The 27993-nt window shown below is 45.8% G+C and overlaps 10 protein-coding genes across 10 annotated transcripts; 7 read left to right on the top strand and 3 right to left on the bottom strand.

The window, feature by feature from the left end:
* The first annotated feature begins 233 nt into the window (after positions 1-233).
* TREMEDRAFT_72084 (uncharacterized protein) lies at positions 234-2515 on the top strand. Its single transcript, XM_007006225.1, has 2 exons — positions 234-1513; positions 1751-2515. Exons 1-2 carry the CDS (start codon positions 316-318, stop codon positions 2359-2361), a joined length of 1809 nt encoding a protein of 602 aa, XP_007006287.1. The 5' UTR covers positions 234-315; the 3' UTR covers positions 2362-2515.
* Positions 2516-2669: 154 nt separating this feature from the next.
* Positions 2670-4184, bottom strand: TREMEDRAFT_74383 (uncharacterized protein; the record flags this gene model as incomplete). Its single annotated transcript, XM_007006224.1, has 3 exons — positions 3767-4184; positions 3417-3527; positions 2670-3302 (listed from the first exon to the last, which is right to left on the bottom strand). Exons 1-3 carry the CDS (start codon positions 3995-3997, stop codon positions 2670-2672), a joined length of 975 nt encoding a protein of 324 aa, XP_007006286.1. The 5' UTR covers positions 3998-4184.
* Positions 4185-4869: 685 nt separating this feature from the next.
* Positions 4870-6834, top strand: TREMEDRAFT_44990 (uncharacterized protein; the record flags this gene model as incomplete). The annotated part of the gene is made up of 6 exons (XM_007006026.1): positions 4870-4880; positions 4944-5336; positions 5654-5751; positions 5997-6055; positions 6311-6504; positions 6689-6834. 6 exons carry the CDS (start codon positions 4870-4872, stop codon positions 6723-6725), a joined length of 792 nt encoding a protein of 263 aa, XP_007006088.1. The 3' UTR covers positions 6726-6834.
* A 190-nt stretch (positions 6835-7024) lies between these two features.
* Positions 7025-10125, bottom strand: TREMEDRAFT_63904 (uncharacterized protein; the record flags this gene model as incomplete). Its single annotated transcript, XM_007006135.1, has 10 exons — positions 7025-7187; positions 7441-7561; positions 7809-7993; positions 8124-8532; positions 8631-8817; positions 8950-9064; positions 9114-9206; positions 9253-9319; positions 9364-9836; positions 9956-10125. 10 exons carry the CDS (start codon positions 10123-10125, stop codon positions 7025-7027), a joined length of 1983 nt encoding a protein of 660 aa, XP_007006197.1.
* A 951-nt stretch (positions 10126-11076) lies between these two features.
* On the top strand, positions 11077-12714 carry TREMEDRAFT_15554 (uncharacterized protein; the record flags this gene model as incomplete). Its single annotated transcript, XM_007005901.1, has 6 exons — positions 11077-11358; positions 11519-11614; positions 11652-11763; positions 12028-12198; positions 12257-12364; positions 12515-12714. Coding segments are annotated over 6 exons (969 nt in total), but the record flags the coding sequence as incomplete, so codon positions are not given.
* A 613-nt stretch (positions 12715-13327) lies between these two features.
* Positions 13328-15826, bottom strand: TREMEDRAFT_13793 (uncharacterized protein; the record flags this gene model as incomplete). Its single annotated transcript, XM_007005897.1, has 11 exons — positions 13328-13411; positions 13571-13900; positions 13946-13997; positions 14111-14499; positions 14667-14819; positions 14859-15035; positions 15085-15255; positions 15300-15347; positions 15388-15428; positions 15473-15545; positions 15590-15826. Coding segments are annotated over 11 exons (1755 nt in total), but the record flags the coding sequence as incomplete, so codon positions are not given.
* A 144-nt stretch (positions 15827-15970) lies between these two features.
* On the top strand, positions 15971-17198 carry TREMEDRAFT_44988 (uncharacterized protein). The gene is made up of 5 exons (XM_007006025.1): positions 15971-16066; positions 16118-16271; positions 16374-16432; positions 16492-16607; positions 16671-17198. Exons 1-5 carry the CDS (start codon positions 16001-16003, stop codon positions 17056-17058), a joined length of 783 nt encoding a protein of 260 aa, XP_007006087.1. The 5' UTR covers positions 15971-16000; the 3' UTR covers positions 17059-17198.
* Positions 17199-17768: 570 nt separating this feature from the next.
* On the top strand, positions 17769-18512 carry TREMEDRAFT_63900 (uncharacterized protein; the record flags this gene model as incomplete). The annotated part of the gene is made up of 1 exon (XM_007006134.1): positions 17769-18512. The coding sequence occupies one exon, from the start codon at positions 17769-17771 to the stop codon at positions 18510-18512; it is 744 nt and encodes a 247-aa protein (XP_007006196.1).
* Positions 18513-18737: 225 nt separating this feature from the next.
* TREMEDRAFT_69521 (uncharacterized protein) lies at positions 18738-19903 on the top strand (the record flags this gene model as incomplete). The annotated part of the gene is made up of 5 exons (XM_007006223.1): positions 18738-18786; positions 18829-18871; positions 18953-19013; positions 19114-19360; positions 19530-19903. The coding sequence occupies 5 exons, from the start codon at positions 18738-18740 to the stop codon at positions 19901-19903; spliced, it is 774 nt and encodes a 257-aa protein (XP_007006285.1).
* A 2351-nt stretch (positions 19904-22254) lies between these two features.
* Positions 22255-23736, top strand: TREMEDRAFT_63898 (uncharacterized protein; the record flags this gene model as incomplete). The annotated part of the gene is made up of 2 exons (XM_007006133.1): positions 22255-22609; positions 23297-23736. 2 exons carry the CDS (start codon positions 22255-22257, stop codon positions 23734-23736), a joined length of 795 nt encoding a protein of 264 aa, XP_007006195.1.
* Positions 23737-27993: the final 4257 nt, after the last annotated feature.

Genomic DNA, 27993 nt, shown 5'->3' with positions numbered 1-27993 from the left:
GATTTTTTCGCGGAAGTAGGTTTATCAGGAGAAGATGACATGATGATACAAATTGATCAAGAAGATATCTGAGGGAGTAAGTGTAAAGTGTAATTAGAAGAGTAAGAGTATGTATGTATGGGTGAGTCAATGTGAGGTGAGAGGTTACGGACGCGCCTCCACTTTTCACCACGCGATCGAACAAAAAGTCAAATCAAATCCTAAGTCTCTTTTTCTCAACCTCACTCTCATCTCGCACATTTCCTTTGGATATCTGACTTACTTCGATCTCATCACGACTTTCAAGACATTGAGACTCGAGGTCAAAGTACGAAAATGCTTCCTAAACGTAGTTCTGTGTCCCAAGAACAAGAAGAAGACCCATCCGACTTATCCCCTTCTCACCTCGTCTCTTTCCTCACAAACTATGACGAAACTCACTCCCATTCTTCTTCCTCCGAACCGGAAGAACAAGCAGATGATTCAGATGTATCCGACGAGATAGATCCGGACGACGAGTCAACGTTTTCGACACCTATCAAACGGTCAAAAGTCGGTTTAGTAGGAAACACCCCTTCATCCAAACGTTCAACACCTTCAAAAAAGAAAACACCATTTTCTACACCTCGTAAACCTCGTGATTCTTCTATCCCTGGTAGTTCTGCAAAAACTCGTAAACGCATCCGACCCAACTCTGAAGATGATTCAGACCCAACCCAACGATCTAAATATGATATAGAAGTAAAAGGAAGAGAAGAAGGTTTTATAAGAATGTCAAAAGCCGATAATTATTTTCTTTCACAATCACAATCTAAAAGATCTTCTCTTAATTCTTATTCTACATTAGCTCCACCACTCAATCAGAAGCAATACGATCAACTTTCTTCTTCCAGATCTCAATCTTCCTCAAAAGTGGTACAACGTCTCATGGGAGATTTAGAGAGTAGATTCGAACAATGGGAAATGGAATTAGAAGAAGGATTTAATTTACTTTTTTATGGTTTCGGTTCTAAAAGACGTTTACTCAATAAATTCGTTTCTACCAAATTGATTAAAAAAGGTCATTGTGTGGTTGTTAATGGACATTTCCCACAAATGGGTATTAAAGATATTTTAGTTGCTGTGGAAGATTCTTTAGGGATTCCTCAGGATATGGATTTGGGTTTAAGTGGAAATACACCGCTGGAGAGAATGACAAATAGGATATATTCTTATTTTCTTCCTCTCCAGAAACATTCAGATCATGATGGGAGAATGAGAAATGGAGAAGCCGGAACGAGGAATGGAATGAAGAAATTCTCAAAGTCTTCTTCAGCAGTAGAATCGATAAGAGAGGAAACCAAAAGATCAAAAAGAGATCTTTATTTATTAATACATAATATCGATTCTCCAGGATTAAGAACATCAAAATCATTATCAATCCTTTCGGTGTTAACTTCAAACCCAAGAATACATCTTTTAGCTTCTTTCGATCATATTCATACTCCACTTTTATTCTCACAAACAAATAATATATCACCATCTTCCCATCTCGGTCATTCACTTTCCCCTCTTAATCCTTCATCTTCTCAACCTGGAGCCTCATTTCACAACCTTCCATCGGATACCGCAGATCCCTCAACCTCCACCACTTCATCTCGCAAAACCTCTTCATTTCTTTTTAATTCCTCTTCTACCAAAACACCGACCATCCCGTTAATTCCACCAATCACCGACCTACCCACTACATCATCAACCTCTTTCAACTCTGAACCAACCCACGAACGAGAAGGTTTCAACTTTCTATACCACAATATCACCACTTATGACGATTACACCCTTGAACTATCTTACCATCGTTTGGCGACTTCCAGACTAACGACGACTTCTACGGGTATATCAGAAGAAGCGGTATTACAAATCCTAAAAAGTGTTCCACCCATGGCAGTGAGGTTATTCAAACTTTTAGTAGAGAAACAATTAAGTGGAATGGGTGGGGTGGTTACTTCATTAGAAGGTATTTCTAAAGAAAGTGGTAATGCAACCATGCAGGTTGTTGTTTCTGAGGGAAATGCAAATGTTGCTGATCCTAAAGAAGGTGAAGATGTCGATAAAGAAAAAGAGGTAGAAGAAGGGAAGAAGAGAAATGATAAAAATCAAATCATACAAAATGGAATACCAACTTACGCCATCGATAATGATTTATTACAAGGATTAGCAAGAGAAAGGTTCATAGCTAGAGAAGAAGATCGTTATAATACACTTTTAGGAGAATTCAAAGATCATGGTGTGGTTTTGGAATCTTTGGTAGATTCAGAAGGTAGGGTTGGAAGGTGGATTTGGGTACCTTTAGGAAGAAGTGGGTTGTTGAGGGTTTTACAAAGTGTTCAGGGGGTGGAATAGGTTGGTCATATATTATTATTATATTGATGAAAAGGATTTATCAACGTAATCTCTTCGATCTGGATGATGGTGTAGACTCATCTATATGGTTCAATGAAATAGGAAGGGTGTATTACAAGACTCAGAAACCATGCATCTGAGGACTGTTATATTGAAAAAGAAGTTGAATCGAGACACTATTGCATCTTTATGGCGCTGAAGTAAAATGCTTTGAGACGTCGAAAAGAATAATGCATTACAAATCATAACTAAACCTTCAAACACTCACACACCCACATCCGTCGTGTGTAGAAACATGATATGAATGATTACACCTCGCCTCTTCTTAATCCCGCATCGAGTAACATTTCCAAACCGTTCTTCCCCATTTGTCTAGGTCGATCATCACAACAACCCATTTCTCTATTTGATAATCGAATCGGGGGTAAAGTTTCTCTTTCTCTTTCCTTCTCCTTCTCCCATTCTCTATCTCCTGTTTCTTTTCGAAAGGCAGTAGGAGGTGGAAGATGTATTTTATCTGATTTGTCCGAATTTTGATAAGCTGCTGCGAAGAGGTTACCTGGGTCTGTATGAAGAGAAGGAGGAGAGGATGTTGTAGAGCCTGAAGGGGAGATAGGATTGACGATTGTTGTTCCTTGAGACGTTGTGGTTATTTGGGATGTATTAGATTGAGTGTGTTGAGATTGTGGGGAATGTGATGGTTGAGACACGTTGGATGACTGAGATGTATGAGGAGGTTGGGACGTTTGAAGAGGTTGAGAAATGGAGATATGAGGAGTCGCACGGATCTCGTGTGGTATATTTTGAGAATGTGGAACTCTGAATGCTGTGGATGGTGAGAGTGCATGTATAGGAGGTGCAGACAATGCTGCGGTAGCTGAATGAAGTGAAAGACGAGCTTGAAGTATTGATAAACGAGTTTGAATGAGTGCTGTCAGACGCTGGTGGTCAGCCTTAAGCTTACGATACCCACATCGTGTGAGCGAATATAAAGATAAATTGTCCTTGAGGTCATTTGGAATGACAGATATGAGTAAACGATTATGATGACTCACCTCTTCTTCCGCCTTTTTAGCCCCTAAGATTGATAATAACAATTCTCTATCACCTTCACCAGAACGACGAAAAGATTCCAATATACTCGTTAATGAAGCCGGTGGTGGTGGCTGAGATCAGCAAGAAATCTTACTCCTTGTGGTAATTTATTTTTCCTCCCTCATTCAATCTTCCAGCTTCCAAATTCAACATATTTCGACCACAATAACATCGTTGCAAAGTTGACAAGATGAGAGACAAAGTACGAACAGTGAAAAATTGTGAAGAGTGAAAATTCTGGTGATCAAGAGAGAAGGATACGAAGCGCCCGCTACGATCGTCAAATCCAAAAATAAATAGAAAAACTTACCAATTCATCATCCCACCATTTACCCCCACCAGAACCACCAAAAGCTACACCTAATCCTATTCCTATACTTGGCGTCTCACTTGCATCCCTCCTGGATCTAGGTGGACTAGGTGGGACTTTGATACCTGATGTTGGTAATCTAGATTCGGTTTGTTCTTGTCGTGAAGTATCTTTTGGACGAGGATAAGGATGATGTCTTTCTTGATTTGAAGGTGATTTTGAAGGTGCCATTTTGTTTATTTCCTCGTTGATTTCGATCTCACTATATCCTATGTTGTTCGCTTTCACAATTGATAGTAGTCGAGGTGACGTGGGTGTTTGTGAAATGGGAGATAAGGTCTGTCTGGCAGCAAGAGAGTAGAAATATTGGGTGCTGCTACAGATATCCTTTAGTGGATGGATGGTGTATGTATGAGAGATGTATCAAAAGGGAGAGTGTTGGGGTAGATGTAAGAGCTGAAGGGAAGAAAGAGAAGAGAGACACTGGGGGGGAAGGAAGGAACAAGTTGAGGGTCGATGAATTTCTTGGCTTTGTGGATGTGGTCGAGTGAGCGCAGTCGATGAGTCTTGGCATTCTTGGCATAAATCCAAGAATGGTACCAAAGGCACCAAAAACGGGTAATCCCTAGACCGGCTCTTTCCTCGGCATCAAATTTCGGGTCAAGTACAAGGGGTGGTAAACGCAGGCGAGGGGGATTCACTGCGATGCTGCATACTGCATGCTGCTCACCACTGGTCACCGATGGATAGCTGGACAGGTGGAAGAATGGGAATAGAATGAAGCACCAAGCATATCAAGGGAAAAAGTGTATTTTCTGCTACCGCTCCCTGTTTGGCAGTTTGGCAGTTTGGTGGTTGCTATACTTAGCAGATGTGGACCCCGAAGCGAGCATGCAACGTGTGGAAGATATGACGTGCTCTCTCGATGGTCAGGGGTATGCAAGCACCTACCTACGGGGACGTCTCGACTTGACCTTGCTTATGCCAAGTCTAACCACTGGTCATACTGACGGCGGCGTTGACCGAAACTGCCTCACATCCACATTCACACCCCAAATAGACCAACCTCTTCCTCCTTTACACATACGAATACCCCTATCATCATGTTCAAAAAGTGAGTCTTTTCCTCTACGACCATCTCAATCATCTTCCGCCGGCAATTAGCTGAACCAAACAGATTTGACCCAAAAGAAGATATCTCATCTTCCACATCATTAAAATCTTCCGTCCAAAGAAATATTCGTTCGCAACTTTTAGTTCAACTTCCATTCCTTTCCACTCCAGTATGGCGAGACTCCTCCACTTTAAGTACGACCGCTCCCGTGATGACTCCTAACGACCAAGAGACGGAGGAAGAGGGAAAAGGGAAATCATCCATCTCGACACCTGACGACGAAGAGATAGGTAAGAAAGGTAAAGGGAAGAATAAGGGGAAAGGGAAAGGAAAAGAAGAGAAAAAGGGAAAAGGTAAATTGAAAGAAGATGATGATGAGAAAGAAGAAGATGTTGGTGATATGATTGTTTTAGATGAGATTTGGCCCAAAAAAGAATCTTTAGGTTTGACAAAATGGTATGTTCCGGGTCTTGCTTCCTTTACCTTTTTCCCTTCCTACCTGTATCTCTTCTGATCTATATCCCTTCCTACATACATCTCTTCTGATCTATATCCCTTCCTACCTATATCTCTCCTCATCTATATCCCTTTTCACCGATATCCAACGAGATCCGTCCCCGCGCCTCTTCCCCTGCCTCCAACACATCCAGGAGACCCATGTTAAAAGTGGTAACTCAAGTATACGAAACTTATGTTGTACTTGGTACATGCCGATATCTATCGTGCGAGTGCGAAGAGAGAAGAAAGAAGAGACCAAGTGTTTACTTCATCAGCCACGATCGTATTTCCATCTTTACAGTCAATTCCACGCCTTTGTTCGTACAACATTTCGATGGACCTTTCATCCCGACTCTCAAACTATTGCATAGATGTAGGTTTTTCATATCTTCTTTTGCGCAACTCACATGATCCATCCCATCCCCTCGACTTCACTGTTGTTCGACCAATGGGAAGCTTTGATCTGTCCGCTGAACACTTTGACGATCTTTTCTGTATCAACGGTCCGACGATCCTGGCTATACCGACACTTCGCTCCAACACTGTTTCCACCCACAGTTACTCCTCTTCTAGCAAAACCTACTAGAAAATTAGCATGATGTAGCTGATCAATACCAGATCCAGCTTTATTACCCCACGTTCAAATAGATAGAGGTGCCATCAAATTTCTCCTTGCCGTAAGTCCATCTCATAATTTCTGTGTTTCCTCCCTTGCCCTTTCCTCTTTCTGTCTCACTTCCAATACTTGATTTCGGAACTATACATGATTATGAAAGACTGTCCCCTTCTTCCCTTCCGTACATCTACCCACCCACTCCCATCCATCACACCATCAACATACTCGTAATCGATAAGACGTTGACCCCCCTCTATGACCAAATCTTTGCTTAATTATTCATCATCATGGAAACTCAGACATGGCTGACACTCAGGGAGCAAACATGATGGCTCCTGGATTCCTCTCTCCCGGTGGTCTCCTACCCGACGGATTAAACCAAGATCAGCTAGTCGCCATTCATGCAGAAGGCAAAGAACATGCTTGTGGCATAGGTAAAATGACTAGTTCTAGTGAAGAAGTTAGAAAGGTAGGTAAAGGGATAGCGGTGGAGGTTATCACTTGGATCGGGTGAGTTAATTTCTTTGTCTCTGTTCTTTCACGTGGCCGAGTATTAAGTCTCGCTGTCGGGGTGTGTTGTTCAGATATGTCTGTGTTTCATCAGTGTGATTGTGTCAATAGAGTTCAGAGTCAGAATGTGTTATTTGATAAAGTGTGAATGTGTTGTTTCAATTCCATGATACTGATAAGACAGAGACGATTTATGGAAGATCGACACGATAGGATTATAAGTGCGAACTACGATCATTCAATCAAAACGCATTTGACAAAAGGAAAACCTGGATTTTTGACGATTTTCAGTAAATGAAACAAAGTATGATCATGCATCTTATTACATTGTGCAAATGGCTTTCTTCAACAAGTATTTATCTCCTACTTATGTGAACGTATCGATATGGTTCTACGGTATCAATTCTGGTAAGTAAGAGTACATCAGCATAATCAAATCAAGAGTTTATTTTTAGTGAGAATTCACATTTGAATAAATCTTGGTCTTGCTTTAGGTGAGAGAAAAGCACAACAATCAATATCAAGTACAATCTTTCAAAGCTTTCTCTTCGTCTGGACGTTCTTCTTTACTCTGAGGTTTGAAAGATACTTTATAAGTTAAACGATTAGTGAATAAATGTAAAGTTTGAGCGTGAAGTAACGGAATGACACCGAATATTATTCCGGCTGGGAAGCCGAAGAAACTGGGTAATATCAGTTTTTGTTCATCTTCTTTATTTGAACTCATGTTCTCTAAGAACATTCCTCAACTGGAATTGGTCTTCACTCCGATGTAACCTCAACTAAAAACCTGACTCCACTCGACGCTGTTCGAACACAACTTCCTTTTGAATAGAACCCATCTATCGTCCTTGAACGGGATGAACCATGGCAGAGAACAGACTGGACAGGGGAAAGGGAAAGGGAAAGACGAGAGAGACAAAACACGAGACTCACTCTAATAAAGATAAAGGAAATTTACGATAACTTCTAGAAGATGATTGTTGTCCTAATCGTTCCGAAGCACCTGGTGTGGTCCATCTATGTAAAACACATTGTTGATGATATCTGTCAAGAACTGAGATTAGCTCAGCATGAAAAGAAGTTTTCGTATGACATGGTGCCCTGAGTACTGTTGTTTCCATGTAGCTAGGTGAATGTGTCGCCGTACTCGAGCGCATAAGAAGAGAGATGAGGAGAGAGGTGCGGAGAGAGGTGAGGAGAGAGGCGGGAAGGATATGTAAGGGGAGAGGGAATATATATTGGTCAAGAAGGGATTCGCGATAATGGGGGAAATGGTCAAGAAGTCGAGAGAAGAAACGTACGTAGCAATAACACCAAAGTCATAGGAAGAAGTAACGACCTCAATTTATCGGCGACTCCTATAGCCCAATTGACGAGCAATACATCATCTTGAAAAATTACCAAAGAGGGTACCAGACCTGGGGGATTCGAAGGTTCTCCGGGTAGATGAGCAAATGATCGAGTTAAAAGGAAGATGACCATGTGTCTATGCGTCAGACTGACCAGCAATTTACACTCCATTGCAGCACGTAAAGAGGCCAGGAGCATAAGAGATATTGGTAGGAAGATTATTGGATGTATATTCGTGGGAAAGCTGAATAAATTGACAAACTCACATCATGAGCAGATGAGCTTCGTATAACCTACCCATCAGAGATACGAAAGATGTCAACTTCAATGGCGGCGGACTGAAGTATCCGTCACTCTTGATAAGATTGACTTTTTCGTCTGCTTCGAGCTCGCTATCCACGCTAGAAAGACTGGCATCGTTCATCGATATATCTGCTAGGGACATGTCTTTAACTTGAGCTGCTATTATGGGGATAGGCTGTGCTAGGGAAGATATGCTGTACGGAGGTGGTCTCAAGGATGGCTTGAGTTCGAGACCAACTTGATCGGGTATTGATGAGTCCAAATGCGAAGTGAAGATAGTATGGGTGGAACTTGGGATGTCGTCTTGAAACTCAGGACCGGTAGGTGTGAAATCACCAGTGAGAAGTCTAGTGACAAAGTAGCCACAGTCCACTATCAAATCAGCGTTTGGTCTACCTACATGCGATTGATGAGAGACCTATGGGAAGTACGGGAACAATGAGTCACGAGAAAATGACGTAAGAACTTACAACTTCCAAACATGTGTCTCATTGATTGAGTATATCGAGCTACATGATTATTCCAATATCCTTTCAATCCGTGAGGTTCACTGGAGATTACGTCGAGGTGAGATGCCGGTGAGTAAATGGTTTCGGAGATGAGGTTGCCCGCTGTGGAGAACAGACATTTGATGAACATGTGCATGTCTTCTCCGATCTGTCACTTTGTCAACTTCATCCCTTTCCCTTGAGTTCATGTTGATTATGAGCTAGTGTCTCTTGCGTCTTGTCCGTTCAAGGAGGCGCTCAATGTGTATCCCGGAGCAAAAGAAGAAACGAAGAGGCTTACAGCTTCAGGACCTGCATCATGGAACCCCACATTTGCACATAAAGACATTGATAGACTATAAGCGGAGGTAGGGATCTTCGCTCCGGATCCAGGGAAAATGGAACTTAGTCCTGCTCTATATTTGTCAGACAAATCACAGAATTTGTTCGAAAAGAAAGACTTACAATACCCACATCGAATCAACATTTCGAACTCCTATTGGGACTTGATGAGCGTTACGGTCGAATACGATGGGTGGACAGAATGTCATTCGTTTTCTTCTACGTCAGCTCGTGGTCGTATCTCAGCCAAGAATGTATCTACCTTTCTTCTGGAGAGCGAAGAGCGAAACGACATGAAACATCCGCAAAGTAATCCGCTGCCAAAGCGGCTGGCGTGTGAGCCACAAATTTCGATGCCCAGAGAACGACTCACTATCACTGTCGAAGACAGTCACCACGGTTTTATCCACTATAGACGGATTGACCATATTCATTTCTCCCCAAGCAGCTCGGATAGCCCAAGCCAGATTGGAGCTTTTTCCTGCGGCCTGGCCCTCAAGACCGGCAGGATGCACCGTATAGCCGATATCTCGAAAAGAACTCTTGAACTCAGCCAAGAGCTCCAAGGCTTTTGCTACACTACCGGCTTCACGACCCTCCATTGCGAGCACTGGGTGGTATGACATTTGAGCGGATGGGTGGGTGGACAAAAGCCAGAGAGTTTCGCGAAGGGTGGAGATATGCTCGGAATGATTAGGAAGGAATATCATGTGGTATACACTGTCGAAAGGTAGCACAGTGGTCGGGGAGGGAACAGTCGGTAAGAGGGAGAAATATCGTGCTCGGAAGTCTGTCGTGCAATGCTGTTTGACACCCCGCCAGGCCATGATGATACCAATGACGGTTCTGTACATCAGTATCTTCGTTTGGCTCACATAAGCACCGTACTTCTGAGATGAACCATGTATGTAGAGAGTGGAAAATGTAGAGAGGTGAAATTGAGGGACAGGTAGGAAGGGACATACCGGAAATTCATGGTCCACATGGAAAGATGAACTCCCAGCAATATCACAACGAAACTACGAGGAAAGTATGCAGGTCCCCATACCGCAAACATGACCAAAATGATGTGACACGTCATTGGCAGTCGCTGACCAACCGCCGCAATCCATCGTCGAATATCCGATTTGGCCATTTTGCACGACCAGCGTCTCTTTTGGAACGGACAGCAGGGAAGGGGCGACGGGAAAGAAGTATTTAGACCAGCTGGAACGACTTGAAGAAGCAAGCTGAATCGATTCACCTTTTGTGCATGACACATGATGTTGAAAGCTGGGGTCAGATCTTGTCATCCTTTGCTGTCAGCTGGCGGGGAAATGAGAGAAAGGATGGGAGGGAGGGGAAATATGAAAAGAAGTGAACGAAGAGTCCATTGATGTGTTCGTTGATTGTTGAGCCCATGAGATGGAGATGTTGTCCTGTGATATGACACGTGCGAGTCAGTCGAGTCCCATGTGCGTCTCTTGCTGCATGCTGCTATGAACATCGGAGATCAGCCTGCGAGTTAGTAGTCATGTTCTGTCGCCTTGCACGTCAAGGGTGTACAGGATAAGTAAGACCTGCCAAGTGAGTGATATGGTCATGAAAATCAAAACGTTATTAAAGGTAGTACATCTGGAGGCGAGTCGATTCAAGCAATCAGGGCGTTTGCCAACGTGAGTTCACTCAGGTTTGATTGTTAGCATTGACAGGCGAGAGGAGCGAGATGGGGCTGGAGGAAACGTCTACAACAGACGTCGATTTGACGGTGGGAAGGTGAAAGTTGAGATTTGAAGATCAGAAGTTCCTAGTCTTCAGCGTGTTTCTTCTTCCTGGCCTCCGTGATAAGCTTGGCAGCTGTTCAAGTCATAGTTCGATGGGAAGAACGATACATACTCAGAGGTTGTATCCAACTTGGGGTTGAGTCGCGGAATCAAAATTTCCTTCCTTGGCTTCTGCTTGGGTTTACCTTATGCACCTTCCCTACCCCTATCAAGGTCAGTTAGTATGAACAGCTAAGTACACACCAAACAAGTCATAACGACCCTTACTTCTGTCCTAGCGGTCTGAAAAAGATTATCTCGGCGCTCACACAACAAACCACATCATGTCATTCACACCTCGTCCATTCCTCTTCCCCACTCGTACCCCTTCCTGGTTCCTCGGTCACATGGTTCGTTCCCTTCGCGCCTTACCTGCTCTCTTGGAAGATATCGACTTAGTCATAGAAGCTCGTGATGCACGTTTAGCACTCACTTCTATCAACCCGACTTTTGACAACATACTCGCTAAAGCTTGGGGAAGTAGGAAAGGGAAAGAAAGAGCGGATGAGAGGGAGAAGGTGGTAGTTTATACCAAGAGGGATTTAGCGGAGGGCAGATTCGAAGTGGTACGTTATCATCTTTACACCCATCAAATCTTTTATGTTTCCTCACGAGACTCCCAGTACTTCAGTCTGTCATAAGAGACGTCAACTGCCTTGATATGTTTTACTCCTTTCCTTGCGACATTTAAGGATAAGTAAGAATGAGACAAGGTTTAACCCGCAGCCTTTGATCAAAGCTTTCAAGAGTCATATGAACCAACAAGTCTTCTTCGCCGACACGAGATCAGACGCAGATGTCAAATCTATCCTCCGTCATGCAGTACGTGAGTGTCTAAATTCAGCGACATGACTGATAGATAGATTTTGCCAAGGGGAGAGAAGAGGGGTTAAAGGTGTTGGTAGTCGGGATGCCTAATGTAGGAAAGAGTTCTTTACTCAACGCTTTACGAAGAGTAGGAATGCATAAAGGTGAGTTCACACTCAACTCTCTCATCTTCATCGTTTCACATTTAATCATCTCAATTGATTCTTATATCATCTCTTGGTTTTCTCTGCCAGACTCTATGATATTGGATTGTTATACGACATGAACCCTGAGTCAGTGTTCACATGTCACTTTGTTCTCTTCCAAATACTGGCTTGAGATGTACGTGTTGATATAGGGAGACAGAAGTAGTAAGAATGGGAAAATGTGGAGATAATATTATATGAATGATCTTCTCTGATGAATAGGAAAAGCATTTCGAACAGGTGCAGAAGCAGGTATAACACGTCGATTAACAGGGACAGTCAAGATATTCGAATCCCCTTTAGTCTACGTATACGATACACCTGGAGTTATGATACCTTATCTTGGTCATGGTATCATAGGAGCGGAAAGAGGTTTAAAACTTGCTCTAACAGGTTTGTCATTTATTTCTAATTTTCCCTCGTGACGTTCTTACGGATCGCTGATTGATAGCGGGTATAAAAGAAGGATTGTTCGAACGTGATGTCATGGTAGATTATTTATTATGGAGGATGAATATCAAATTGACTCAACAACAACATTTACCTCTTGATCAAAGGGGTGAGTCAATCTTCCCCCCAAACTTCTTCTCACATCCTCCCCGTTGGTCATACCCATGCAGTTCATCAAAGGGTATGTTTCATATCTTGTTGTAGAGCAGTGGCACTTTACACGACAGATGTTGTAAGGTGTGGTTGTACTGATGTACAGATCCTACATACCTCGATTTATTACCATTACCACTAACGTTCACCCAACCTACCGAAGATCCACAGACATTACTCTCTGCTTTAGCTCAGAGATTAGGAGCATTGAGAAAAGGTGGTGAACCGGATTTAGAAGCTTCAGCTACGTATCTTATCAGAGCTTTCAGAGAGGGTAAATTGGGTCCTTGGACATTAGACGATCTGACGTCTATCTCTCAAATATCTCCTACCTCACAAGATTATCCTGTGCTTGAACAGCCTGATATCCAGTCGACACGGTTCGCGATCAAATCTGTAGAAGAAGATCGGATAGAGGAAAGCGGACACGGAGGTGAAATGGCAGATATGGATCATAAAGACAAGGATGGACCGAATCGTTTGCCGATAGAAAGCAGGAAGCCTAGAGGGCTGAAGGAAGAGATGGGGGATTTGAATGGGGAAGACCTAGAAGAAAGAGTATCGAAAGTTGTCAAATATCATCTAGATCTGGCGGAACAAGAAAGGATCGATACTTCTGAAGGCAAAAACCTGTCCATTTCTCAACAACGTAAAGTCGAATTGAAAGAGAAAGAACAAGTTCGTCTAACCCGACGAATCCAGAAAGGTTTCGTCACCAAATCAGCCCCGAAGAAGAGAGTGTCACGGAGACGATGACTTTTCTCTCTGACTCATCCCATAACGAGCTGTAGCAGGTAGAAAATTGAAGTAGTGGGATGCATGCATTGATCAAACTGATTATTTTGCGAAAGCGGATGATTCAAGTGATGACGTCAGGGTAGAATGGACATTATCGTGGTGATGAACTTCGCAAGTCTAGGACGTAATCGAGCCCCGCTCGAAGTCTGGCAAGACTACGTATGGAACCCAGGACAGACATGGTACTGGGTACACTAGGACCTTTCTGATTTATCAGCTACCTCACTTCTTTCCCTCGCGGTCCCCGAAGACGATGTGCGAGTACAGATGGGTAGATCTGCCCATCTGAGGATTATCAAATCCCATAACGAGTGAAAAGGGAGACAAGCATTTGAGTGAAACGTTAAAGGGAAATAAGACAAACCAGACATCCGGTGAGAGCATGACGCATAGGCATCAACAAAACTGATCGTTTTCTGATGTGCGACTGTATCAAAACTTCGTTGATAGCTTCCCAAACGAGATCTTCCGACATGTCTGAAACCTCTAATCGGTCGTTCAACGCTCTCAGGACGGACTTGATATTGTTCACTTTTCCGTCAGTGGAGATATATCCCAGAGAGGAGTAGGACTTGCCATATGATTCAAGAGGAAAATTCCGTAGCATACCTCGTGCTTCCACAGTGTCGTAATTGGGCTCTAGAAAGAAGAAAGTGGATGATGTGGGTATCTCATTTAATTTTCGAATACGGGGCTATGATCAGCCTTGTATGACTACCACTGAAGGGTAATGACTCACAAGTTCTGAGTCAAAGACTTTTTCGACATAATTTATATCTTCTACCAAATCACTATCCGTCAGTACGTGCACAGAGCTCTGTTCAACATCCGAGGCGTATGATTGAGGATGGTTAAATGATGAATAAGATGAGGTATGAACGGTTTGGTGGGAGAAATAACATACTTGTCTTTCAAGATATCTTCTGCCTTCAACATCCTCTGTAATCTCTTCAACAAATCTCTTCTCTCCTTCCCTTCATCATCAGATACTTTCCCATAATTAACCAACAATCCATCTTCCCCTAATCTCCCAGCCTTTCTTCGTAACGTCATCTTATTGAGAAAGTCAAGCTTTGACAGGTTTACCGCTGCTTTTCGATGATTTACATCTTTCAGCTCGAAGGCCTCTATGAGTTGAGGAACGCTGAAGACTTCGTACAATGAATGATCATCGTGTCGCGAGTGAGGAGGTAGACCTTCGGGCTCTTGAGAGAGGGAAGAAATAGCGGTGTGATGATCCCATCCCATCAAAGCGACAAAGTTCAAGAGGGCTTCAGGTTCGTAACCTTCTTGCTACTGGTCAGTATGACTCAGGTGCTCTACTGCTCCCCATCTTAGAGAGACAATGTGGTAACCGATGACATGATAATCTTTCTACGACGATGGTAGGTGCTGGAATCGCGTAAGAAGAAGTTTACGGAGGGAGCAAGATGAAGAAGAAGAGTGAGGATGGAACTCACTCTGTAATGGTCTATTCGAACATCTCCTATCCGTTTGGAAAGTTTCGACCTATCGGCATTGACCAATAAAGGTAAATGTGCGAATTTTGGTGATTTCCATCCAAAGGCTTCATACAACATATGATGTTTAGGTGTACTGGGTAACCATTCCTCCTTATCAGCGTAACTTTGGAAAGGAGGTTTACAACATACCTCACCACGGAGTACATGAGATATCTCCATCAAATGATCATCTACTACACTTGCTAAGTGATAAGTCGGCCACCCATCTGATTTGAGTATGATGAAATCATCTTGACCTTCCACCCAGGGAATTTGAACATCGCCAAATACCAAATCCGGTGGCATACGAGGTACGCTTTCTGGAGTCTATTCTCTCAGCATTGATAAGGACTCTAAACTGGAGTAAAGAACATACTTTGAAACGAACGGTATACTTCTCTCCTGCTCGTTTACGTCTCTGCACATCTTCGGAGGTTAGATGACGACATCGTCCATCATAAGGATATCGAGCTCCCTTTGCGAGAAGCTCTTGACGGATTTTGAGTAATTCGTCTGGAGTACAGAAACAATGATAGGCTTGGTCACTCTATTGTGTCAGTGAAAGCATCGGACAAGAAGAAAGAGACATACTGAGAGAAGAACGTCTACGTGATGACGATATATGTCTAAACGTTCAGACTGAGATCAGTCGGAGCTCTCTGGTTGGAGGCTCAGGTACCTGTATGTAAGGTCCATGAGACCCGCCTCTCCCCACTCCTACTCGATCAGAAAGTGTTCAAGCTGTTTGAGTAAAGAAGACCAACCCTCATCATAGTCCAAACCTGCCCATTCCAAAATGTCCCGTAAGGCATCCGCGGCACCTTCCACAAGTCTCACCTGAAGGTGTCAGTTTGGACATACCAGAAGTGGATGTCAAGTACCCTATCTGTGTCTTCTATCCGTAAGATCCATTTGCCCTTCCATTTCCTGGCCAAAAGATGGTTGAAAAGGGCTGTTCGTAGACCACCCAGATGAAGATGACCGGTGGGTGAAGGGGCGAACCTCAGTCTGGCGGTTGATGATGATTCCGCTGGTGATTGAGCGGATACACTGGAAGTACATCGTAAACAGACCCCAAGAGAGGGGCTTTTGGTCCTTTGAAATACTCTCAGAGCTCTGAGTGGCCATATGGACCCGGCAGAAGGAGACATAGGGTGAAGAGGTTGAACGAGGAAATTTGGGTGGGGGAAAGTGGAGGAAGTCCACACGACTTTCGTCGAATTCCAATACTTTCTCTCTTTCATCTTTTTCCCTTGTCACATCACTTATCAGCTTATAGACTTGGTGTCAACATGTCAGGGTTTTATCCCGTGAAAGGATTCGAAGTGTCAGCTTTGCAGAATTCCTTGCTTGTCGTGGTGAGTGGTACGGATTCGAAGGGTGATGGAGGGTGGTCTGACTTTCATCAGCCTTCGGTGTCATTGGCGAATTTGCCCCAGCTGACGGCCGATCTACTCATCACATCTTTGGATCTGAAACGAGTAGGATGGATAGGGAAAGGAGATACTGTCATACCATTTGCAGGTCTGGACGGGGATGTTCTTGTCACTGGTGGAATGGAAGGTCAGTTTTCATACCTACTCTTTGCTGCTCCTCTCAGCAACTCATTCTTACAAACGATCAGTGTTACAATGGAGTTTCCTTTGCAAGAGCGCTGATACACAGTTTATGGAAAGCATGGACTCAACATATATGTTGTACAACAACGATCTCCTACCTTGAAGGTGAGAAGACCCTCCAGACAAAGCTCATTCCACCAAATGGCAACGCTGACGCGGCCCAGATCAGGAAAGAAGCGCATGTCACATTACTACGAGATTTCCTTTCCTCCGTCAATCCCTCGTTCGTTCTTATCTTGACAAGCATCAATGCTTCTGAACAAGATGATGCACAACTATTGTGCGTTCTCTTCCTTCCTTCTCCGTATCTTCACAGCACATGATTGCAATTGTTGATCTTCAGAACACCTCATCAACATATTCTTCCTCCTTCACCTCCCATGTCTCCCTATATCAGCAAGCTGCTCTCTCTTCCGAGACTACAACTCCACTTGATTGACCCTATCCAAAGTACAAACGGTACATCGACTTATCCACCCTTCCTTCCTTCGGCAGGTCTGACACGCCGGATGCTCGTCGCTTTGAGGGAGACTTCAGTGCCGCATGGAGCAATCGCCGCGTGGTGCGCCGAGGGAGATAACCGGGGAGATGCTGTGGAGTTTACAAGAACTGTCTTGAAGGTCCTGGGAGAGGACGTGGAATTGAAAGAACCTCTGAGCTGGGCGGGACTATTTGGATCTACGGAGGGATGGAGCGGAGGATGGGGGACGGATGCTGAAATTTACGGGTAGCTCATTATCTGGATAGGTTTTAAAGTCTGGTGTTGAATATCCTACACGTCTCTGTAAGCATCCCTATCATCATGGGCTGGAATCCTATGTTCATTTCCAATATGCCAGTTTAATATCCTTGTTATCATGTTTTTGCTCCGACAAGCTGAACCGACTCGAATTGTTTCTCAGTGCTCATCCTAAGACTCACATCATCATCCCTATAAACATAGAAAGCATTCGAAACTAACCATTTACTCATTTAGAGATCAATGATGAATCTCACTTAATCATCAGCATGACTTTCAGTCTGTCATTCCCACACAATCCCATGACATCGCTTTATTCGTCTTCCAACTCACTCATCAATTATCTTCCTCTCCTCCCACAGATCCCATATCGCTCTCCATTGTTCGATGACTTCACTAGTAATCAGTACTCATCATATGTTTTTTTGTTCGAGGACAGTTGATATTCTGCAGATCCTTTGTTCCCATGTGCTGGCGTGATTCGTCGAATTCGTCTATCAAATGTTCGACTTTCGACTCCTCTTTTACTCCATATCACGCAAGATAAAGGATCATGGAGCGGCGTCTTAATTGACCGACTTGATGGGATGTTAGAAAGCCGATCAGGTTATATTTCTCTTCCCCATCATCGCCCTCACACATTGCCGCATCAGCATTTACATTTCACACATCACTATTGCTCACATATCTCATCCTACATCCATGTCCAACACAGCAAGCACTACCGCCCGTCCACTGGCTTCAAAGTTGTTGCCTTCCATTGAGGAATGGAACAAGAAGTTTGTTGCTCAAGAATATGGTAAGCCCAATGAGACAATTGGCTTAAGCGTTTGGCATCTTACGAGAACTTTACAGTCCATATTGGAAGAAGAAAGTTTACATCCTGGTACCGTGATCAACCTTCTCGAAGAAGAAGAACGTTACGATAGTGTTCCTGCCGATATAACTCGTGTACCCACTGACCAAGATCCTATTCGACTTGAAACACTGGAGGAGTGTGTGTACTGGCGATACCATACTTTGACACTTGCCGAGGATTGGCTGTTAAACAACTGTTTATCTCAGATCAGACAGGATGGAAAGATCCCTCGTAATATTCAAGCGAGCACGGACCCTAAATATGCTACGCTTCGAACTGATTTGTCAACTTGTATTGATTACTTTTTTGCGCAACTGAAGGAGTCCGAAGATGACACGGGGAAGCCATTAGATCCCAATCACTTCACGTATGAATTTCTGCTGGATGGTGTCCGGTCGCACAGCCAATACACACTTTCCGATAATCGCCCACTGTATGATGGACACACGTACCTCTCATTAAGAAGGGCACTCAAGGAGGCATTTGAAACTGCTTATACCGAATACAAAGAGGCAAAGAAACTGAGGGAGATTGACATGGTAGAGGCAACAGAGGGTACTCTGGCTTACTATGGTGGTGATGAATGAGAGGCTACACTATAGTTACTCTACCCATGCCTGAGGTCCGTAGTTGTTACCAAGATGAGGATGCAAGTCGTTTGATTTTCCGCCACTTTGGGGAAATTTGCCACTTTTTGCCACTGGTCCCGATCATCGGGCAACTTCGACTCTGAAAAAAAAAGATAAAGAGATAAGTTTGACTTTGCTACTTTCACTTTTGTCTTTCTTTCGCCTCAACGTTTCAGACGAGCAATGACAGTTGGAACCGACTCCCAGGAGGAGATCGTGATAGGAGTGCTTGGTCAGTCCATCTCACTGACAGGAAACGTGATCTGACGAATAGCTCTTCAAGGTGCTTTCATAGAACATATACATTATCTTGAGAGGTGCGTCCGAACCTCTTTTCCCCTCTACGTATATCACTCTCCATGTAGTATCAAGACATCCAAGTGAAGCTGAAAAGTCAGACTTAGAATCAAAGACTGTACCATTCATGCTATACCTGTCCGAACGGCCGAGGAACTATCAGTGAGTCACATCTATCGTTGTGACTATTATGACGTGCTTGTCTTTGTTATCAGGTCCTCAGCTAAGGATTGCGGAGGGAAATTCACAAGCTGACTGGTAGAAATGTCACGCACTCATCATTCCCGGTGGCGAATCAACAGTTATCACCCGACTAGCGGCTCTCACTCCTGGTCTCTTACCTTTATTACTGGAATTTGTTAGGTCGCCGGAGAAAGCCGTCTGGGGTACTTGTGCGGGGATGATATTGCTCGCTTCTGAACATGGGATTGGCGGTGGGAAAGTGGGAACGACTCCGAAAGGTTGGGGAGGGATTGATGGTTTAAAAGTTTGGAGGAATTTATATGGTAGTGGGTATCTCTCTTTCCGTAATTTCCTTTCCCCTCATATCTACCTCTCCTCTCTGTGTGTCACTCTCGCTTTGTAAATCCCGGCTGATCCTTTCCTGTAACCATCAATCCCACATGAGGTCCGGCAACCGAGGCGTATGATAGGTGGTGAAAAGAAGTTGACGCTCAGACCAATTGGAATCATTCGAATATCCTCTCGAAATCCCATGTCTTTCACAACCAGAAATTCCATTCAATACAATATTCATACGTGCTCCCGCTATCCATTCCCTCTCTGCTTCATCATCCTCTACATCATCTCAGATTGACTCGGACCCACATTCCAAATCTAATACCCCCGTCGAAATCCTCGCTACCCTCCCTCCCTCTCTACACCCACCTCCACCACCGGACGACACTCCTCTGGGTCCACATAACCCAGCCGATCTAGGGAAGGTGATGCTTCGTCAAGGAAGAAATATGGTGACATCTTTTCACCCGGAGCTAAGTGGAGATATAAGGGTTCACGAGTTCTGGGTGGAAACATGTGTCCTGGGAAGATGACCGTTGTTACTGCTCGGTGAAGTTGGCTACAGGGTGTGGGGGATTACTACAGGGAGAGGGTGACAACACCCGTCTATCTTGCGCATGGGAAATGTAGCGCTGTGACACTTTCCGTCCACTGTCCGTTGTCATCTACAACTTTGTGATCTTTCTTGCATGGATTGTTTGGAATGATCAGGGAGGAGAAAGGGTGCGCACTCGGTCACAACACATCTGGGCCAATGTCTTACTTTGGTAGATATATGTATTGTGAGTACAGGAAGAGACCAGAAGCTACACCAACACAATGATCATCTTCAGAGAGCTCACCCTGGAAGCATCTCTCATGCATGATTCCTACTTGTCACCACCATACCCAACAATTGCCACTGTTCAGATGTGGAAGGTCGGTTCAAGTGTCATACATCACCTATCTGCCACTTGTCAAAGTGCTTTTGCGCATTCAGACACTTGAAACACATACCCCTGAATACCTCCACCTCCACCTCCACATGCTGGAACCTTCCACCCTTGCCTCCACCTTTACCTCCACTTGCTTATCAAGCCTCCACACTCTGGAACATTCTGTGCCTGCCTCCACCTTCCCAAAGTAGTAACTCTGGTTGATTGCTGAGCAATCATCCATAGTCCGGAACATTCAGTGCCTGCCTGTCACGAACTACGTCGTAACATCCCTGACAACCACCATCACCGACCCTCCTTTCACCATCACCGACTTTCCTTTCACCACTACCAACCTCCACTCGAACCACTGAGACCAACTACGGCTAAGTTACGAGAACCAAGAGGGGATTTGTCACGATAACCCCGCCTAGCGGGGAACTACGGCGAAGTTAGGGGAAGGGAACCGAGGGAGAGCAGAACAGGGGAAGGTACGGCGAAGTTGAACGAAGAGGACTGAGCGTGAGGCAGTGCAGGAGTTGAGGGACATTCTACGAGAAGAGAGGAGTAGTATAGATAGTTTACAGATCGCTGAACTTCTTCAGCGATCCTTGATTGTTGTCAGTAGCGAGAGATATATTCAGTAGCTACAACCTTCGAGTTAAGGAGAGCTACCACCGAGCAGTTCAACGTACTACGGCGAAGTTAGCCGTAGTTCATCGACGACCATCTTATCATTCACCACTCGACGTATTACTACGGCGAAGTTAGCCGTAGTTCCTCGACGAGTACCCTGTCTTAGTGAGACATCGACGCCCCACTACGACGTAGTTAGCCGAGGTTTGTCGACCGTCGGTCAGTAGAGAAGAAGAAACGACGATTGTGACACTGCCTCCACTTTCCCAAAGTAGTAATTCAGTCTGCTCGCTGAGCAATCTTTCCCACATTTGCGCTTTCTAGTTTATTCCGTAGACATGTTGAGCAACCCTCTTGATGGGGATAAATACCCCCTCCAAACAGGTTGTTCCCCACCTATGGATCTTGTGTCAATCCAGTCAGTCCCAGCCTGACATCTTGCAGTCCCCTCAGTCCCCTCAGTCCCTTGTCACCCTCTGTATACTCCTCAAGCTCTACGAGCCAGAGACAAGTATTGGGTTACAGCCCCATTCCAGTCACCTTGCCTGTCACGAACTACGTCGCGACACCTCGATTACTCCACCAACAATGACCCTCCTTTGGCCATCAAAACCCCATCACGCCTTAACCTCTTTACTCTACACGTAACTCAGGACTTCTGACACCAAGTACGGCGAAGTTAGACGGAGTTAGGCTAAGTAGGGACAATGGGAGCAGAAGTACGGCGAAGTTAGACGGAGTTAAGCTAAGTAGGGACAATGGGAGCAGAAGTACGGCGAAGTTAGACGGAGTTAGGCTAAGTAGGGACAATGGGAGCAGAAGTGCGGCGATGTTAGGCGGAGTTAGGCTAAGTAGGGACAATGGGAGCAGAAGTGCGGCGATGTTAGGCGGAGTTAGTCGAAGGAGGAAGAGGATGGCCGAGGGCTCGGGGAAGTTGGACGAAGTGCGTTGAAGTACGTCAAAGCGCGAGAGGGTTGGATGAACGTCTAGGAGGAGTAGATAATATTAGCACAGGGTTGCTTCTTCGTTAACTTCCTACGACCGACGGCCAATAACTTCGTGGGCTTCGACCTTTACCAACTTCTAAATCAAGATACATCGCCATCAGTAGAACAAAACCCTAGTTAGAGTAACTACGCCGAAGTACGCCGTAGTTACACCCCTTTCGACGTCTGCGCCCTCCTGGTTGGGTGAGACATCGACTCAGAGCGTGAAGTTAGCCGAGGTTCGTCGACCGTCGGTCTATTAAGAAATAGTTGTTCGACGGCCGTGACAGTATCAAGGATCGCTCTTACCGACGACCCGTGCGAACCTCGGAGAAGTACGAAGATAATATGGAACCAGAAAGGAGAGTCACACGAGGCATGAGTAGGAGTGACGACAGGATGGAGGAAAATGAGAGGAGAGCGTTGGAGGAGCTTAGAAGAGCAATGGGACAGGACCTTGGGATGGAAGATAGTGTAGGGGGGTCAGTTCAAGGAGATGAGTCCATTCCACCCATACCTTCTAATCCTCCTACCCCTGCGGGCGATGCTCCCCCGCCTATCGGATCCCCAGTTGGATCGGATCAAACTCCGCGGCCAGAAAACGCTGGAAGTGGGACGAACTTCGGAGAAGGAGGGACACAAGGAGTGATGCTAGCCTTGATGCAGATGGTGGCAAACATGAACAAGGATATGATGGAAGAACGTAGGCGCAGGGAGGAGTGGGAGCAGAGGAGGGAAAGGGAGACAGTAGGGGGAATTGCAGAAGGGATATCTGAAGGGGTGAGGTACGCCATGGGACGGCAAACTTCGGCGACTCCAAGCGTAGTTGGGGAACAACGGAAGGGTATCAAGTTGCCTAATCCAGACTTCTGGAGAGGAGAGCGGAATAAGTTGACGGCCTTTCTGTCCGAGTGCGACGTACACTTCGAATTAAACTCTCATCTTTTCCCCGACGACACTAAGAAAGTCTTTTTCATGATCTCTCACTTACGCGAAACTCCCCTCCTTGCCGTTCAACCCGATCTATCTAAACGGCCTCTCCCAGAATACCTCACGGCGCACAACCAGTTCGTCAAGTTTCTCAAGACTAACTTCGGCGACCCAGATGAAGAAGGAACTGCAGCCCGACAACTCAACGACCTTAAACAAACCGGCTCTGCTTCGGACTACTTCTCTGCCTTTCAACGACATGTGGCGATACTCAAGTGGTCTGATGATGGAAACTTAGTCGATCGAGCTAAGAAAGGTCTAAAATCACATCTTCTGGATGAAATTGCGAGACATGGTAGATCGTTTGGGACAGTGAAGGAGCTATTGGAGTTTGTGATTCCCTTGGACAACCGCCTGTGGAGGAGGCAAGTGGAGAAGGAGGCAGAGAGGAAGAGGGAAGGGGGGACAAAGACGACTACGGTGGTGGAAAGTCAGAGGACGGAGAAGAAAGAAGAGAAGAAATGGGAAAAGGGACAACCTTCGGCGCAGGTTGGTGTCCAAGCGGCCATGACGTCCACGGTGGTAAGGAGTGCGCCGCCGAACATCGACGAAGTTCGCCGAAAATGGCCTAGGCCAAGCTCCGATCTGAGGGAGACAAGGAGGAAAGAGGGGAAGTGTACGGAGTGTGGTGAAACAGGACATTGGCTGAAGGAATGTCCTGTAAGGGAGGCTAAGGTTAAGGTTGGACTGTTACCTCCATGGGGGGAGAAGTTCGGAGAACGTGGTGGAGGATCGGGAGGGAACGCAGTACCTCTCGGACAAAGGAGGAACTTGAATGCGGTTGGAGGAGAAGTAGATTTGGAAGAGGACCAGGGAAAAGAAGAGGACCTGTCGCAGTAGGCGAGGCTCGGCGGGTCCGCCATATTCTCTCGGCCACCATTCCCAAACCCATAAAAGAAACACAGCTGATGGAGCCAGAGGATTGTGAATACAAAAATACACCACTCAGTACCCCTTGTTCATGCAATATCGATAATCATCTCCTCATCCCTTCCGTTTCCAGAGATCAACCTAAATCGGACATTTTCATTAATGGAATAAAGCTAACTACGCTCTGGGACACTGGAGCTACTTGTTCATATATAAGCCCTAGGGCAGCAGCGAAGATAGGTGTAGAAAAGAGGCGATATCAGGTGAGCGTACCCGTTCACATGTTCGACGGCTCGGTGAGTGTCGCTGGACCCATCACCGAGTTTGTCGAAGTCGGTGTTAGTTTGACGAAGGACGCCGAAGTGCGATCTGTTTGTCTCGATGTAACAACGCTCTGCGACGCAGATGTTGTGATAGGGTGGGATTGGATGAGGAAGGAAGGGGTTGTCCTTGATGGAAGAGACAACTCGGTGAAATTTCCCATCCCAACCCCACCAAGTGCGGCGAAGTTAGCGGCCATAGGTCTGCCAACTCCGACGGACGCGATAGATCTCCGAGACAAAGATGATCAGGATGAACTGAGTCCGGAGGAACAGGAGGAATTGTATCAGGTGGTTCCTGAACAATACCACTCGTTCATTGATGTCTTTAACCCAAGGAAGGGAGGTGAGGAATTACCTCCCTCGAGGAGCTATGATTTGGAGTTTGATCTTACGGAGGGGGCGAACCTGAAGGTTGCTCCACTCTACTCGCTTGGAGAAGATCAGAGAAGTGCGCTGAGAGACATCCTAGATCGCGAAATGTCGGCCGGAAGAATTCGACCCAGTAATTCGCCCTACGGATCACCGATGTTCTTGGTACCGAAGAAGGCGAAAGGTCAATGGCGAATGGTCATTGACTACCGAAAGTTAAACGAGGCAACGATACCCGACGCCTATCCTCTGCCTCTGATCGGCCAGATAACCGAAGAGCTGGGAAGAGCGAGGTACTTCAGCAAGTTAGACCTAATTGGGGCTTATCAACTCCTACGAGTAAAGGAAGGTCATGAACACCTGACAGCGTTCAGGACACAGTACGGTATGTTCGAGTCTCTTGTTGTCCGGGATGGCCTACGGAATGCTCCCGCTGTGTTTCAGCACTTCTTGAATGAAAGTTTTCGAGAGCTGCTGGGAAAGGGAGTAGTAGTCTACATAGATGATATACTCATCTACGGTCAAACGTTGGAAGAACTGAGGGGAACTACGGCGAAGGTGTTTGAAGTGCTTCAGAGGTCGAATTTGTTCGTTAAAGCTAGTAAGTGCGAGTTTGAGAGAGATTCGGTAGTCTTCCTGGGGTTCGTGGTCTCACAGAGGGGAATTTCCAGTAACCCGGAATACATCGATGCTGTCGTGTCTTTCCCTCGTCCTAAGAACTTGCGAGAGAGCAGAGGATTTATGGGAGTTGTCAGTTATTATCGGCGTTTTGTCCCCAACTTCTCCAGAATTGCTAAACCAATCAATGATCTCACCAGGAAGGATGTACCGTTTGTTTGGGGGGTAGAACAGGAAAGGGCTTTTAAGGAATTAAAGGAGAGGATGTGTAGGGCCCCAGTATTGGCTCACTTTGATCCCTCGTTGAAGACATTACTACAAACAGATGCGTCGTTCTTCGGCTGGGGTTTCATAATTTCGCAGGTGAACGAGTTGGGGCAAGAACATCCGGTGGCTATCGAGTCCGGAGCGTTCCAGGCGGCGCAGTTGAACTACACGGTAGGCGAAAAGGAGTTACTAGCTATCGTTGAGGCTTTCAGAAGAAGGAGACACTTACTGCTACAGGTAGAGACTACAGTTCTCACAGATCACTTGAATTTGACGTATTGGATGGAACCTAAACAACTTAGCCCTAGACAGGGTAGGTGGGTCGAAGAGCTCTCTAACTTCAGGTTCAAAATGGTGTATCGACCAGGAAAACAAGCCACACTGCCGGACGGATTATCGAGAAGAGCGGACTACCACTCGGGAAAAGGGAGTACTATGGTGCAAGAGAGCAATCTCATTCAAGGCTTGCCGAAGTTCGACGAACTTGACGACACTAGCTCTGGGTTACAACACCTACTTCGAGCTTTACAGGGTACAAAGGAAGTACGAGAAAACGACCTCATTGATCCTATGGATTTGATAGTTGGGATACAAGAAGACGAAGAGGTGGAGGAGGTTAGAGAAGAACTATTGGGAGTAACCTGTGCTGAGTGCTCCCATCCGACATGTCAAGATAACGTACAGGAACCAGAGTCGGTCGCCGAGTTACGCCGTAGTTCGCGGTCCCCCTTAATACTTCGTGGAGGATGGAGCTCAAGGGGGTTCCTCACGTTCGATGATCGTACCTATGTGCCAAACTACGCCGATGCTCGGCTAGAAATCATGAAGATGCGACATGACTCAGCCTTGGCCGGTCATCCAGGTTCGGCGAAGACCCTTGAACTAGTCCTGAGGGATTATGTCTGGGTTGGAGTAAGGAAGGATGTCGAAGATTATGTTGCTGGATGCGCGGTATGTCAGAGAGCGAAGACTAACAGGCAGAAACCTCATGGGGAGCTTAAACCGCTGGAGGTGGCTACGAAACCTTGGTCCAGTATCTCGATGGATTTCATTGAAGAACTCCCGAATTCCCATGGGTATAATTCGATACTGGTAGTAGTGGACCGATTGACCAAATGGGCGGTTTTTATCCCAACTACGACGAAGTTGACCGCAACTGGGCTATCAGAGCTGATAATGGACTATGTGGTAGCCCAGCATGGGCTACCAGAGAACATAGTATCGGACAGGGGATCAAAATTCACCTCGAAGTTCTGGAAGAACCTGACCGATAGTCTCGGGATAAGACTACACCTCTCTACTGCATATCATCCACAGACTGATGGACTGTCACGAACTACGTCGTGACACCTCGATTACTCCACCAACAATGACCCTCCTTTGGCCATCAAAACCCCATCACGCCTTAACCTCTTTACTCTACACGTAACTCAGGACTTCTGACACCAAGTACGGCGAAGTTAGACGGAGTTAGGCTAAGTAGGGACAATGGGAGCAGAAGTACGGCGAAGTTAGACGGGGTTAGGCTAAGTAGGGACAATGGGAGCAGAAGTGCGGCGATGTTAGGCGGGGTTAGGCTAAGTAGGGACAATGGGAGCAGAAGTGCGGCGATGTTAGGCGGGGTTAGGCTAAGTAGGGACAATGGGAGCAGAAGTGCGGCGATGTTAGGCGGAGTTAGTCGAAGGAGGAAGAGGATGGCCGAGGGCTCGGGGAAGTTGGACGAAGTGCGTTGAAGTACGTCAAAGCGCGAGAGGGTTGGATGAACGTCTAGGAGGAGTAGATATATTAGCTGAGAAGATCGCTGAAGTTCTTCAGCGATCCTTGATTGTTGTCAGTAGTGAAAGACAGATAGAGATAGCTATAAATCAAGATACATCGCCATCAGTAGAACAAAACCCTAGTTAGAGTAACTACGCCGAAGTACGCCGTAGTTACACCCCTTTCGACGTCTGCGCCCTCCTGGTTGGGTGAGACATCGACTCAGACCGTGAAGTTAGCCGAGGTTCGTCGACCGTCGGTCTATTAAGAAATAGTTGTTCGACGGCCGTGACAGTATCAAGGATCGCTCTTACCGACGACCCGTGCGAACCTCGGAGAAGTACAAAGATAATATGGAACCAGAAAGAAGAATTACACGAGGGATGAGTAGGGATGGAGACAGGATGGAGGAGAACGAGAGGAGAGCATTGGAGGAGCTTAGCAGAGCAATGGGGCAGGACCTTGGAGTGGAGGATAGTGTGGGGGGATCAATTCAAGGAGATGAGTTCGTTCCACCGGTGCCTTCTAACCCTCCTTCTCCTCCGTCTAATGCTCTCCCACCTGCGGGATCCCCACTTGGATCAGACCAAACCCCACGCCCAAGAGAAAACACTGGAAGTACGGCGAACTTGGGAGAAGAAGGAACACAAGGGGTGGTGTTGGCCTTGATGCAGATGGTGGCGAATATGAACAAAGACATGATGGAGGAGAGAAGGCGTAGGGAGGAATGGGAACAGAGAAGAGAAAGGGATACAGTGGGCGGGATTGCAGAAGGGATATCAGAAGGAGTGAGGTACGCCATGGGACGGCAAACTTCGGCGACCCCAAGCGTAGTGGGCGAACAACGGAAGGGGATAAAGCTACCTAACCCAGACCTCTGGAGAGGAGATCG

This window comes from Tremella mesenterica (assembly GCF_000271645.1).
Source record: "Tremella mesenterica DSM 1558 unplaced genomic scaffold TREMEscaffold_9, whole genome shotgun sequence".
Lineage (NCBI taxonomy): Eukaryota > Fungi > Basidiomycota > Tremellomycetes > Tremellales > Tremellaceae > Tremella > Tremella mesenterica.
Note: the sequence above shows the minus strand (reverse complement) of the source record. Positions and strands in the feature narration are given on the sequence as shown.

Excerpts from the sequence above, each read along its gene's own strand:
- TREMEDRAFT_72084 (XM_007006225.1), top strand. The coding sequence starts at position 316 with ATGCTTCCTAAACGTAGTTCTGTGTCCCAAGAACAAGAAGAAGACCCA. Across the intron at positions 1,514-1,750 it reads ATCACCATCTTCCCATCTCG|GTTTCAACTTTCTATACCAC; the intron begins GTCATTCACTTT and ends ACGAACGAGAAG.
- TREMEDRAFT_44988 (XM_007006025.1), top strand. The coding sequence starts at position 16,001 with ATGTCAGGGTTTTATCCCGTGAAAGGATTCGAAGTGTCAGCTTTGCAG. Across the intron at positions 16,067-16,117 it reads AGAATTCCTTGCTTGTCGTG|CCTTCGGTGTCATTGGCGAA; the intron begins GTGAGTGGTACG and ends GACTTTCATCAG. Across the intron at positions 16,608-16,670 it reads CAAGATGATGCACAACTATT|AACACCTCATCAACATATTC; the intron begins GTGCGTTCTCTT and ends GTTGATCTTCAG.